This window comes from Phascolarctos cinereus, unplaced genomic scaffold (assembly GCF_003287225.1).
Source record: "Phascolarctos cinereus isolate Bilbo 61053 unplaced genomic scaffold, phaCin_HiC Scaffold_2;HRSCAF=192, whole genome shotgun sequence".
NCBI lineage: Eukaryota > Metazoa > Chordata > Mammalia > Diprotodontia > Phascolarctidae > Phascolarctos > Phascolarctos cinereus.
The window spans coordinates 131,651,304-131,663,879 of NW_027555625.1; the positions used below are offsets into that span (position 1 = coordinate 131,651,304).

The following is a 12,576-nucleotide window of genomic DNA, read 5'->3' on the forward strand; positions in this document are numbered from 1 at the left end:
AGGCAGTGTTATAAAGGTGAAAGAAATATCCGCATGAAATATGAAAAGATTTAAGTTCTTACTTATCTCTTCTTAGAGATACTTTATGTGCACATCTGAGAGTATTTTTTAGAAATTTGTACTTTGAGCTTTTGATATTTTTCATGGGTACCACGTGTTGTTTTTCCCTTCTCATTGATTATGATGTGATTGCTTTTTCTTTTGATAGGTTTTCAGCAGACCTCGCATCTGTCTTCCTATGAAATTATAACACCCTGGAGATTAGTTAGAGAAAGGAGAGAGGCCCCTAGGCCCTATTCAGCACAGGTAGGTTGCCTTTTAAAAAATTTTATTTTATCTCAGTTTTTAAAAAATTGTTAACACTTTGTATCATTATGTCACAGTCATTTCTGGGGCTAAAAAACAAACCCTTCTCTGCCCCCTCTCCATATTTAACCTTCCATTGGTGATAGTTGTTGTCTTTGTCTATTTTTAAACTATTTATCCTTTTCCCATTTTCCACCTTTGAATCAGTTAAGTTAGAGTTTTAGTATTTTTCTTACATTTATCTTTTTAATTTGGTATTGGTTCTGGTCTTTGCTTGAACAAGTCAATGATCTTACCTGTACACAGGCAAATGATTCTAAAAGGATTAAGTCAGCAAGCCTTTATTTAGCACTGACTGTGTGATGGTTTATGTTTTAAGCTATGGGTGTACAAATTCAAAAGTGAAACAGTCTTTGACCTCACAGAGCTTAAATTCTAGCATAGGATGCAACATATGTATATACATAAGAGAGAGAGAGAGAGAGAGAGAGAGAGAGAGAGAGAGAGAGAGAGAGAGAGAGAGAGAGAGAGTGTGTGTGTGTCTGTGTCTCTGTGTTAGATGCATACGAAATGAATACGGAGTAGTTTTGGGAGGAAGGGAAACAGAAGCTGGAGAAGGCTTCATGTGGAACATGACACTTGAGCTGAGTTTTGATTCTAAGAGTTGGAATTGAGGAGGAAGTACATTCCAGATCTGTGGGACAGACAGTGGAAAAGGCGTGGAATCCGTACATATACTATGTGTGTGTGTGTGTGTGTGTGTGTGTGTGTGTGTGTGTGTGTGTGTGTGTGTGTGTGTGTGTGTGTGTATATATATATATATATATATATATATATATATATGTATGGAAAAGCTAGTAGATCAGTATTACTGGGATGGGAGAATTCATGTAGGAACATAATATATAAGAAGACTGGAAAGGTAGGAAAGGGCCAGATTGTGAAGGACTTTAAATTCCAAACAGAATAGTTTCTGTTTGATTCTAGAGGTATTAGGGAGCCATTAGATTTTGTCTAGTAATAAGGCAACATGGCCAGACCTGTGTACTTTAGGTAAGTCACTTTGGAAGCTTTGTGGTGGAGGAATTGGAGTGCTTTCTTGTCTACTGTAGTTTAATATTTTTTTGTGGTGTTTTTCAGTACCTGCCTGATCCATCCAGCACCTTCCCCAGTCTTTAAGAAAGTATTTATGATACATTGTGTTAGCCTTTTTGTGTAGGCTACAGATCTTAAGTCATTTTAATTTCTTAACCCTGAGCAGTATTTTTAGTATTTGGGGGAAGTAGGGAGTAGGAGGGGGGAATTTTAACTTTTTATTGAGTAGGAGAGGGATACAGTTAGACTTGTCCTTCTTGATTCTAGTAAAGTCCATTTTCCCCCCATATGATTGTGCTCAGATTTGCAGTTATTCTTTGCTTTATTGGAATGTCATTCCACTCTGTTTATAACATTAACATATCCATGCAATTTTCTTGTGATTATATTTTAATTCTACTATCTACTATAATACATCCTTGGCTTTTTGTTTGGTCGTTGCTTTTAAGGAGTCCAGTCATTATTGCATTATTTCTCTTTGGCTTTTTTTCAGTCTTTTTGACAATAGATACCTTATATTTTCTTCTATTTTTTCCCCCTAATCTTTTGACATTTTTATTGCTTGTTGTCTCATGAAATCATTGAGTTCAGATTGCTCCATCCCTGTTTCAGGGAGTTTGATACTTGGGGTTGATGCTTGTATATGTATCATGTATATTGTATATGTGTATGTTTTTTACACCTTCTGTTCTAAGCTGTTTAACTTTTCAGTTTTTCTCCTCTGAACCCTTATTTCATTTCTAATTTCACTTTTCATGCATGTCTCATTTCATTTCTTCCACACTATTGTAGTCCTTTTATGTAGCCAAGCCATTTTTCCCCTCTCTCAGGCTCTGCTTGTAGTTGTTGGAGGGTTGTTTTCTTCTTCTAGGTTTTACCTCTTGAATTTTTTTCATCCAACAGTCACCATTTGAATGCCAGAGAGCATTTTGGTCTTATTCCTCTATCACAGTTCTCCTTGCTGTGGTTCTTAACTCAGAGCTGACCCTGTCTCTTGCTGAAGCTATCAGTTCTCTGAGGGGTTCATGTCCAGGCCTTATTCTTTTTCCCTTTGTAATGACATGTAGTTTGTGATTGGGAAATGGCTTCAAGTCCATGATTACAGGAGCTCATAATAGCTTGTAATAGCCCCCTGAACACTGGATGGAAGGTTTAAGGTTTGTTTGTAGAAACTTGAGCTGGCTTTCCTGACCTCTCTCGTCTCCCCACCCGCTTTTGACAATGGGATCATTTCCTGTGCTTATGGTGGTTTCCCTGGTGTCTCTCTCTTCCTGGCTTTTGGTTGGTTTACCTGTGATCACATTGGCTTCTCTGGCACAAACTCTCTTCTTGCCTCAGTGGCTTGTGCATTTATCTGTTCTTTTTCTGATTTCCCTCCTGAAACCTCTACTTTGGACTTCTGGTTATCTTTATGACCTGTTCTAGGCTAGATGAAAACTCTTCTGATTCTTTTGGTTTCCTTTACCATTGGTCTTTTGGGGGTAATTTTCTGAAATTTCTGAGCAATGTTCTCTAACATACTTTTGGTAGCCTCCCTTATAAATTGATTTAATTTATAAGTTCTTACAGAATTCTTTACAGAGTTTCTCTCCATCTTCTACAATACATTTGGCTTATAAACTGCAGTTATCTTCATGGTGATCTTTTCACAGTCTTTATGAGTAATATAGTTCAATAAGATCAAGTGCCATTAAGTGTGTTTAATAAATGTTTTTTGATTACATGATGACTGTGATCCTCAACACCCTCTGTTCCCTTTTTTCCTGTTCTGCCACCATCTTTTCAGGCACAGAAGGGGCTGCACAAGACTAAGGATTATTTTTTTTTTTCCCATCAGTTTTTGTGGACAGCCAAATGATGTTAAACTCTTTGTCCTTATTTAGACTGGGTCTCTGAAGTTGATTGTCTACCATAGGGACTACATTTAAATCCTTTTCAGTAAGGTGGCATCTGCCAGACGTTGTCCTCCATTGACTTAACCTTTAATAACCCAGGGTTGCCCATATATCACGCTTAAGCTTTGGAATAATAGACTTCTTGTGGCCAATGTTCATGTGGCTTGGTAAATGGTAAGAGCTGGGATTGGAATCCAGGTGTTCTGATCGAACATCCCATGTTCTTTCTACTATACTACAGTACTTCTTGTTAAGGAGAGATAGAGTACATCCATAAAATTCTATATGCAAATGCTCTTTTTTCATGCTATAGATACATTTGGTGACAATATCAGAAGCAAAGTAGGAGCTGTATTCATCATTGTTCTAATGTGGGATATAATTTTTGTGTTTTGTTGACATCAATAATCAACTGAAAAGCAATTGTGACTTATTGTTTCTTTTTTTCCTTTTAGGACCAGGTGTCTTATGTCATTCAGGCTGAAGGAAGGAAACATGTTGTTCACCTGGAAAGAAATAAGTAAGAGATATTATCTAGTGGCTTTTTGTCAGTACTTTTTGAGGCTTTAGATTTTCTTTCTAATTAGTTTTTGCTTTAGTTAATTGGTAAATAAAACAAATAGGAATAGCAACAATGCTTCAGCTGTTAAGAAGTTATGAGGGAAAAGATAAACTGTTCATCAGTTTTTTTGAAAGTTGAATAAGAAAATGGGTTTCAATTACAGGAAGAGGTTACAAGTTAGATACAAGGGAAAACTTTCAGACAAGCTGATCCTGGGTAATACTGTGAAGGCAGTTAAGTTATTTTCATTGCCCTTCTTGCTTTCCTTTCTTGGACTCTACTTTCTTTGGCATCTCTTCTCTAACCTAATCCCCAGTGTTTTTATGTGTTTCCCTGACTTGTCAGAGCATCTCACTGTAGCACCCCACAAGCTTCTTCCCTGAACAGTCTTCATGTTCCAAGTCACTCTCTCCCCGTTAAAATTCCTGTTCCATTAGTGAGCATATCTCAGGAAAAAAGTGTAAATAATTTACATTAAGATATTAATGTAACTGGTAGAGATTAATTTGACATTTTAGAATTCTGCAATATTATAATCCACATCAAACTCTAGTACCTCTTGTTATAGGTTATCTTACAGACTTAAAAAATATGGTATCTGAAAAGCAATTGTGACTTCTTTTCTCCCTCCCTTCTCTTTCCTTCTTCCTTATTTTCAGACATAACCTCCCTTTCAGCTCTTTCTTCCCCTAATTTAGTAAACAATAAAAAGAGCCCCCTCTTACAAACATTTATACTCAAAACAGGTTTTTAAAAAGTCTCAATTTGTACTCTGAGTCTGCCACTTCTCTAGCAGGAGGTGAATAGCGTCTTTCATTGTGAGTCCTTTTATAATTATGTGGAATAGAGTTCTGAGTCTTTCAAAGTTTGCTTGTCTTAACAATTATTGTATAAATTGCTCTTCTTGATTCTGCTCGTCTTCCTCTGCATCGGTTCATACAAGTTTTCTCAAGTTTCGTACTGTAACTTATCTAGCCATTTCCTAATTGGATTTTCCATTAGTTTCCAGTTTTTTTAGTTGCTTTTGTGAGTACCACAAAAAAGATCTACCATAAATATTTTTGTATATATGGGTCTTTTCCCTCTTTCTTTGACCTCTTTGAGGTATAGAAAGGATATGAATAGTTTAATAAATTTTTGGATGTAGTTCTGTATTGCTTTCTAGAAGGGCTGAGCCAATTCACAACTCTACCAACAGTGCATTAAAGTACTTGTTTTTTCATTGTCCCTTCAGCATTTGTCACTTTCTTTTTTTTTCTTCAACTTTTCTCAATCTGATTGAGTATGAAGTGGTACCTCAGAATCGTCCTTTGACTCTTTGAAAGTTGGGGAATGACTCTTATTCTTATAAATTGGAACCAGTTCCCTACCTGTCTTAGAAATGAGCTTTCTGTCAGAGGAACTTGCTGAAAAGATTTTTTTCCCCCTCCAGTTACCTACTTCTGATTTTAGCAGCATTGATTTTATTTTTTATTTTTTTAATTTACTTTATTTTTATTTTATTTATTCAAAATCTTTTTTGTTTTATATAATCAGAATTGTCCATATTACCCTCTGGGATCCCTTTCTGTCTCTTATTTGGTTATGAACTCTTCCCTCATCCATAGATCTGACAAAATAGTTTCTTCCTTGTTCTTCTAATTTGTTTATGATGTCACCCTTTATGGCTGAATCATGTTCTTATTTGAAACTTATCTAGATAGGTATGTAGTGTGAGATGTCGGCCCATACCTATGTTCCGTCAGGAAACTTTTAATTTTAGATGGTACCTAATGTTTAGCTCACATTTTTGTATCACTTTCCTCACAACAGAGAAGTAGTGTGTTATGTCATGATGAATAGAGTCCTAGACTTGGATTCAGTTCTTAGGGGAGTCCTGGCTTCAGATCCCATTGCTGAGGCAAGATATGTGAACATGGGGAAGTCGCTTAACTTTTCTGACTTTAGGCAGCAATTTAAGATTGGGGCTCTACAAGTTTTATCCCTGTTGGCCCTCTGCCTGTTTTTTTTTTTAATTGTTGTTGTTGTTGTTGTTGTTTTTGTAATTGGGGTTAAATGACTTGCCCAGGATCACACAGCTAGTAAGTGTCAAGTGTTTGGTCTGAGGCCGGATTTGAACTCAGGCCCTCCTGACTTTAGGGCTGGTGCTCCATCCACTGTGCCCTCTGCCTGTTTTTGTAAAGGCTTGCAGGCTAAGAATGCCTTAAATCCAATTGTTTCTCAAGACAGGTGGTATGTGAATGTTCAATATGAAAGAAAATGGATGAAATCCTGAAGGGGGATTTTACCTCTTTCCCTGGACATTTTGAATATTCTTTTAGATCCCTGTCTGAGGAGGACAGTGATTCTTATTTAAGTAATCATTCCGAAGAAATAGGCTAAACTCATTAAGTCAGTGATGTTTTCTACCCCATTTCTCTCAGCAAAAATTTAATGACCATAGCAGATAAACAGTGAACTTAACATACTGTTTTTGTCTTTTATCACTATTTTGATCCTAATTCTGTTCCTGCATGTTGGTGGTTTTGCAGTGGTATATCCTGTATTTCAATAATATCTTCATAAAGTGAATTTTAATTCCTTTAATGTCTCAAGTCCTGAAATAAAGCAAACTAATAAGCAGAGGAATAAAGTGTCTTTAATCAAGACAACAGGGTTGCAAGCCTGCAGCCTCCCCAAACTTAAGAAAAAGGTTTTTATGCTTTGAGAAGGAAAAGGGAAGGTGGTAGCAAGGTCTAGTCATGAGACAACACCACCCTTGGCAATCTACCTCTCTAGCACTTTATTCTGGGTTTTTCTTCCCCCTTCAAGATCTAACTCTCCATAAATCCCATTGAACTACACAAGGACATTAGAAGCCACTTAGCAGCTGATCTTGCTCAGTCTGGCTTTGTTTACGGGTTAAGATCCCTGGGTGGGGACTTTGACCTAATTGGGAGTAAAGGCTCCAAGAACAGGAATGCAAGGATATCACTAGAATTCTGACATTACTAGTATTGGTCAGAGGGAGGGGCTTTCTTACTGTCAGTGTGGCCTTGTGACCAGAGAGGATAATATTAGATTCGATATTAACAACATTCCTGTCAAATGTTACCTATTTCCTGGTGTTAGACCAGCTTTTCTAGAGTGACTGAGCCCTTTTATGCATGTAGAAAAAGAGCATGATAAATGAAATATGTTTTATTTATCTTTTAGGGGACTGTTGCCCGAAGATTTTGTAGTTTATACTTACAGTGAGGAGGGGTCTCTGCTCTTGGACCATCCTGATATGGAGGTAATTTTTTTTCTTTTGCTCTTGGCAGAAGACTTGTAACAACTGTATTTTTCAAATATCTTTGTTCAAGCATTTAGTGGTTCATTTTTTATTTAAAAAAAAACAGAAAAATATTCTTGGGTAATAAGGTTTCATTCTGCTTATCAAAGGAAAAACAGTCCCTGGTCAGTATTGTATACATTGAAGAAAAGTAGCTGAACCTTAAGTTTGTACATTTGTAAGTAAATTTTCTACAATTCTAGTTGAGGTCTTTAATTTATATTATACTTGAAGTGTGATAACTTGGGAAGTAGCTCTTCTTCCATATTAAGCCACTGACATTTTACTAATAAGCATTTGTTTGCTGCTCTGTATTCTAACAATCTCATTGCTCACTGAAAACAGTGACTAAAGAGGTGTGGTTCTTTCTGCAAGGGAATCTCTCCTGGGGACAGAGCTGGCCTGGACAATAGCAATTAATTATCATCTGTTGAATTTGGCTCTCTGTGATGTTTAGCTGTAGCGCAAGCAGTTCTACTTTTTTGTCTAAGCTAATCAGAGTATTTTCCTATTGTCCTATTTAGCAGTTAAATGTCACCCTATTCCTTTTATTAAAATATGTATAAATTAATTCCATATTTATTGTATAAATTCAAGGTCATAGTCTTGAGAAATATTTCCTAGAACATTTACTTGTTATATTGAAAATGTATTTTATCCTTCTGGGGTTTTTAAAAAATATATATAAATTAATCCTGTATCTGTGATATAAATTAAGGGTCATTGTCTTGAGGAATATTTCCTAAAACATTTACTTGTTATATTGAAAATGTATTTTATTCTGCTTGGGTTTTTTGTGCTTTGAGAGATCTACTTTTCTTTATTTGCAGTCCTACATTATGAAACAGTGGGCAGGAAAATCTACTAGGTTTAGTTATTTTTTTGACAAATGAAAGAGCAGATACTTTGTTTTTTTCCTCCTAGAAATAATTGTGCATTGATGTCATGGACCAAATGTCTTCTCCCTCTATGATAATTTTGGAAAACACCAGAGGCACCAGAAGCCTTGTGGTGAAGGAAGAAAAGCTTGAGTCTGGAGATCTGGATTGGAGGATAAATTCTGTTATTTGAAATTGAATTCAGCAAATATTGCTTACTCCCTTTGTGACTTTGAATCTTATTTTCTTCCCCTGTGAAATGAAAAGGTTGGGTTATATCAGAGGTGTCTTAGAGCAGAACTCGCCAGTACTGCCCAATCCAAGATGTTATTGGGAAGTGTTTAGCAAAATATGTAAAAATACACTACAGACTGGATAATGTGAATCCAGTTCTATTGGAGTTTAACGTACTGGATTAGATGAACACTAAGGGTTCATTCCAACTCTAAATCTTATCATCCTTTGAATGCAGTTTGTAGACAGGAAATGAAGTAGAAAATGTATGCATTTTACTATTTTTTTCAAGCAGTGAACTGTAAGGTTCCTTTTTGAGTGTTTTTAAGGGAAGCTGAAAACAGACTTCTCATAATTTTATGCTATCCATATGGAGGTTTCTTGTGATCAAGTTTTATTTGAAGATGTATTTTAAATAGCATCAATAGAACTTGTGTAGCTGTGAACTTACAAAATATTATTGTAGAGTTTCATCTCTTCCTGTTAGCTCCTAAAAAGACAAACTAACGTGGGAGGGTGTTTTTGTTTGTTTGCCAGTTGAAAGATTACCCCTCATTCTCTAAGCAGATTAAAGCTGTGTTGAATTTGATATATTTTCTATCTTGTCATTGTTCTTTAATTTGTGATATTAGCTGGTAGCAAATTATGTCCAAAATAAATTTGTCACCTACTGAGAACTAGAAAAATAGAAAAATCAAGTTTTAAATCACCACAGAGTAAACATTTGTTAAATGATGAAATAATGCCCATATTTAATGCATAAATAACTGTATTAAAGGTATTTTTGGAGGTGAATAGAGCTTCTAAGCTACTAAAGAGGCCAGATTTAGTAAATGGTAATGGGTTTGAATTGTCACTGTCTGTTGACCAGTTTTAAGGAAAGGAACCATTACATTTAGAAAGACAGTTCAGTTCATAAGTAAAACAAATTGGCCAACATGAGAAAACAACAGTATACATCTTTAACAACAGTAATGATGCTTTAGTTAACTGTTTTCTTGGCTTCAGTCTTGTGTACTAGAAGACAGTTGACTGCTCTTGCTCCCTGTAGTATCTGTGTTTTGAAAACATTTTAAAATTGATCCTGCGATTTCATTGGCATAAGAAACTCTTGAAGAAGGAAGCTCCTTGTACCATGCACGTCAACATCTGTGCTGCTTACTGTCTTGGAGAATTGTCTGGGGCATTGAAAGATGAAGTCACATAGTCACACTCAGGCAGTGTGCATAAAAGTGTTGAACCTTGGTGTTCCTGGTCTTCTTTGACTAATCCCTTGGATATTTTGAAATGTTAAACTACACGTAATGCTGCCTTGTTTATTTCTAGGTTGGAATGTCATCAGGGCGGAACTGTTTGTTCTTAGCATCCTCTGGGCCCTTCTGCCTAAGCATTTGTGTACTTATATTATGGGAATGGAGAAACGGTATCTTAAAATTCCATTCTTAAGCCCTTATATGTAATGTAAGTTACAAAGAGTTCTTGATAGTATATAGAGCTTAATTTCAGTGGTGACTTTTAGCAATAAGATTATGATACAGATAATTGTTTCTCTCATTTAGGATCATTGCCATTATCGGGGCTATGTGGAAGGTGTCCCAAATTCATCTGTTGCACTTAGCATTTGTTTTGGGCTCAGGTAAAGCAATTTATTAAATCTGCTTTGTATTTGAACATTTTTAAAAATCTCACCTCCAATTTCTTTTCCTTTTTGCTGTCATTTTATCTCTATGAAACTTTGGAAAATTCCAGGTATAACTGTTAGGGGTTTTGACTATGTAATTTGAATGTGCATTGCTTTTCTCCAGTAGTTTTATATATTATTGTGAGATGTTGTGTAGTGTGTAATGGAAAGGACTCTAGGCTTCGAGTCAGAAGGTTGAGATTCTTATCTTAGCTCTGTCACTAAGGCATGTGTTTCAGCTTCCATTTCCTTATTTGTAAAGTAAAGTGGTTAGTTTAAACAGTCTCCAAAGCCCCTTTTATATTTAGTATTCTGTGATTAATATAAGCTTTTTTAGTTTTTAAGAATTTGAGCTTTTTCTATTTAAGTGAATTTTGCAATTCACTAATTTTGAAATGATTAAATTTTTAGGGGATTGCTACATTTGGAGAGTACCAGCTATGGGATTGAACCTCTAAAATCTAGTTCTCATTTTGAGCACCTCATTTATCGACTGGACAATGTTCAGCAAGAACCTCTGGCTTGTGGAGTAACTACTAAAAACTTGAAGAAAGAAACCACAGAAAATGAAGAGAAAAAGGAATTACAGAAACAATCTTTTAGTATGACCCAGCTGTTGAGGGTAAGGAAACTCCCTTGTGCCCTCTAGTGTTCAGTTTTAAAAAAGGTGTTCTTAACATGGGTTTGTAAATTTGTATGCAAAAAAAAGGTATATCTTTTGTTTCACCAACCTCCAACTGAAATTTGGCATTACCTTCAGTAATGAATTTTTAAAAGCCACATGATTCTGGAAAAGGGGTTTCACCAGACGCAAACAAGGTTATGAACCTCTAGTTTAGAATTTTCATACAGCTCTTTAGAAATAGATCAGATGCTGGCAATGTCAGTCCAAAAGCTTAAGGAAAGCTTGATAAACAATATTATGACCCCCACAACTACGGTATGAATTTTTGTTATTTAATAAATATGGCTGCGTTTCCCCCTCTTATAATAATAGTGAGCATTTATATACTGCTTACTACGTGCCAGATGCTTTGCTAAGCACTTTACAACTACTGTCTCATTTAATCGGCATAACAACCCTGAGTCTCCATTTTACAGATGGGGAAACTGAGGCAAACAGGTTAAATGATTTGCCCAGGGTCCCCCAGCTAGTTTCTGAGGCTGGATTTGAACTCACATCTTACTGACTCTGGGCTTGATGCACTATCCACTGTGCCACCTAGCTGCCATGCCACCCCCAAACCTCTCCCCTCTTTATCATTTTGACAGAGTACTACAGGATCAGAAGTACTGTATACATGTGGCCTCTGAGCATTTGGAATACTATGGTATTGTATTTTGTTTCTTGACAGACTGCAGTGAGATGTTCTAGTTTCTACCATATAGGCACAGAATAGAATAGTAATATGAGCCATGAGACACAGGATTAATTTGGCTGGATGCACAGTAGATTTCCCTTGGAAACAAGTTTGATTTTTAGGGAGTTCCTGGGACTGTGGTTTTAGCTTGTAACAAAAAGCTAGGAAATCAGGCCAAAATGTTCTCGATAAGTCTGATCCTAAGACTCAGATTTGTTCAGTTCCATTCAACAAGCATTTATTAAGTGTTTATATGTATGTAAGGCATTGCTGGACATTAGATTCAAAGGCAAAAAGGAAACCATGGTTGCTGTCAGGAAACTTCCATCCTGTGTGGAGGATATAATAGAGATCAGTAAATGCAGTGTGTGTACAAAAATAAGTACAGAGCCAACTTAAAAATGTTTAGGTAGATTTTAGATGTAGATTCAGAATCTGTCTCATGGAGCCAAGATAGCAGAGTAAAGTCAGGGACTTGCCTGAGCTGTCCCCAGTTCCCCTCCAAATATCATTAAAATAGCACCTCAAGTTGAATTGTGGAGCAGCAGAACCAACAAAAGGTCAGAGTGAAACAATTTTCTACCCCAGGCCAACTTAGGAAATAGGCAGGAAAGGTCTGTCTTGCTGGGTGGTGGTCAGACCTGGAGCCAAGCTTGAACTACACTGCCCCAGGCCATAGCAGGCCTTGTGGGGTGGCTGTATCTGCAGCAGAGGCAGCCGCAGCAGTAGGAGCTCTCAGCTCACAGGTAGTAACGGAGTTGGACAACTGGTCAGAAGGAAATTACAGGAGCTCCTTTACTGGAATTGGCTGCAGGACCCTGTTGTCATTGCCCATACATAGTCATAGACCCAGGGTGAAGAGGAGCACTAGCTCACTAGTGTATGTGACCACAGGGGTGGAGAGGCCCTGGTCACAGTTCCAGGGTGGAGAAGAGTGCTTATAGTCCCTTTTAGACCAGAGTACAGACCTGAAGAGCAATGACCACATCTCTCCCCAGCTCACATTACCTTGGAAGAAGCAAATACTTACAGACCCCCCCCCCCCGAACTAGCTCTGAAAACATCAGCAAGGAATGCCCGAAGCTTGGGACAGTGTCCCCTCCACCCAACTTTAACATAAAGTTATAATTCAAAGAATAGGCTGGAAAAATGAACAAATGACAGAAAACCTGATCATAGAAAGTTATTAGGTTGACATGGAAGATCCAAAACACAAATTCAGAAAGCAATAAAGTCAAAATAGCTACATGC

General features: G+C 36.8%; 1 protein-coding gene across 5 annotated transcripts in view; it reads left to right on the forward strand.

The window, feature by feature from the left end:
• ADAM9 (ADAM metallopeptidase domain 9) overlaps positions 1 to 12,576 on the forward strand; it is a 121,507-nt gene that overhangs the window by 20,520 nt on the left and 88,411 nt on the right. For all 5 annotated transcript variants that reach the window (XM_020985225.2, XM_078149594.1, XM_078149593.1 and 2 more), the window contains exons 2-6: positions 209 to 306; positions 3,752 to 3,816; positions 7,054 to 7,132; positions 9,843 to 9,919; positions 10,376 to 10,586. In XM_020985225.2, the coding sequence (XP_020840884.1) occupies positions 209 to 306; positions 3,752 to 3,816; positions 7,054 to 7,132; positions 9,843 to 9,919; positions 10,376 to 10,586 (530 nt within the window). The remainder of the gene's footprint in view (positions 1 to 208; positions 307 to 3,751; positions 3,817 to 7,053; positions 7,133 to 9,842; positions 9,920 to 10,375; positions 10,587 to 12,576) is intronic.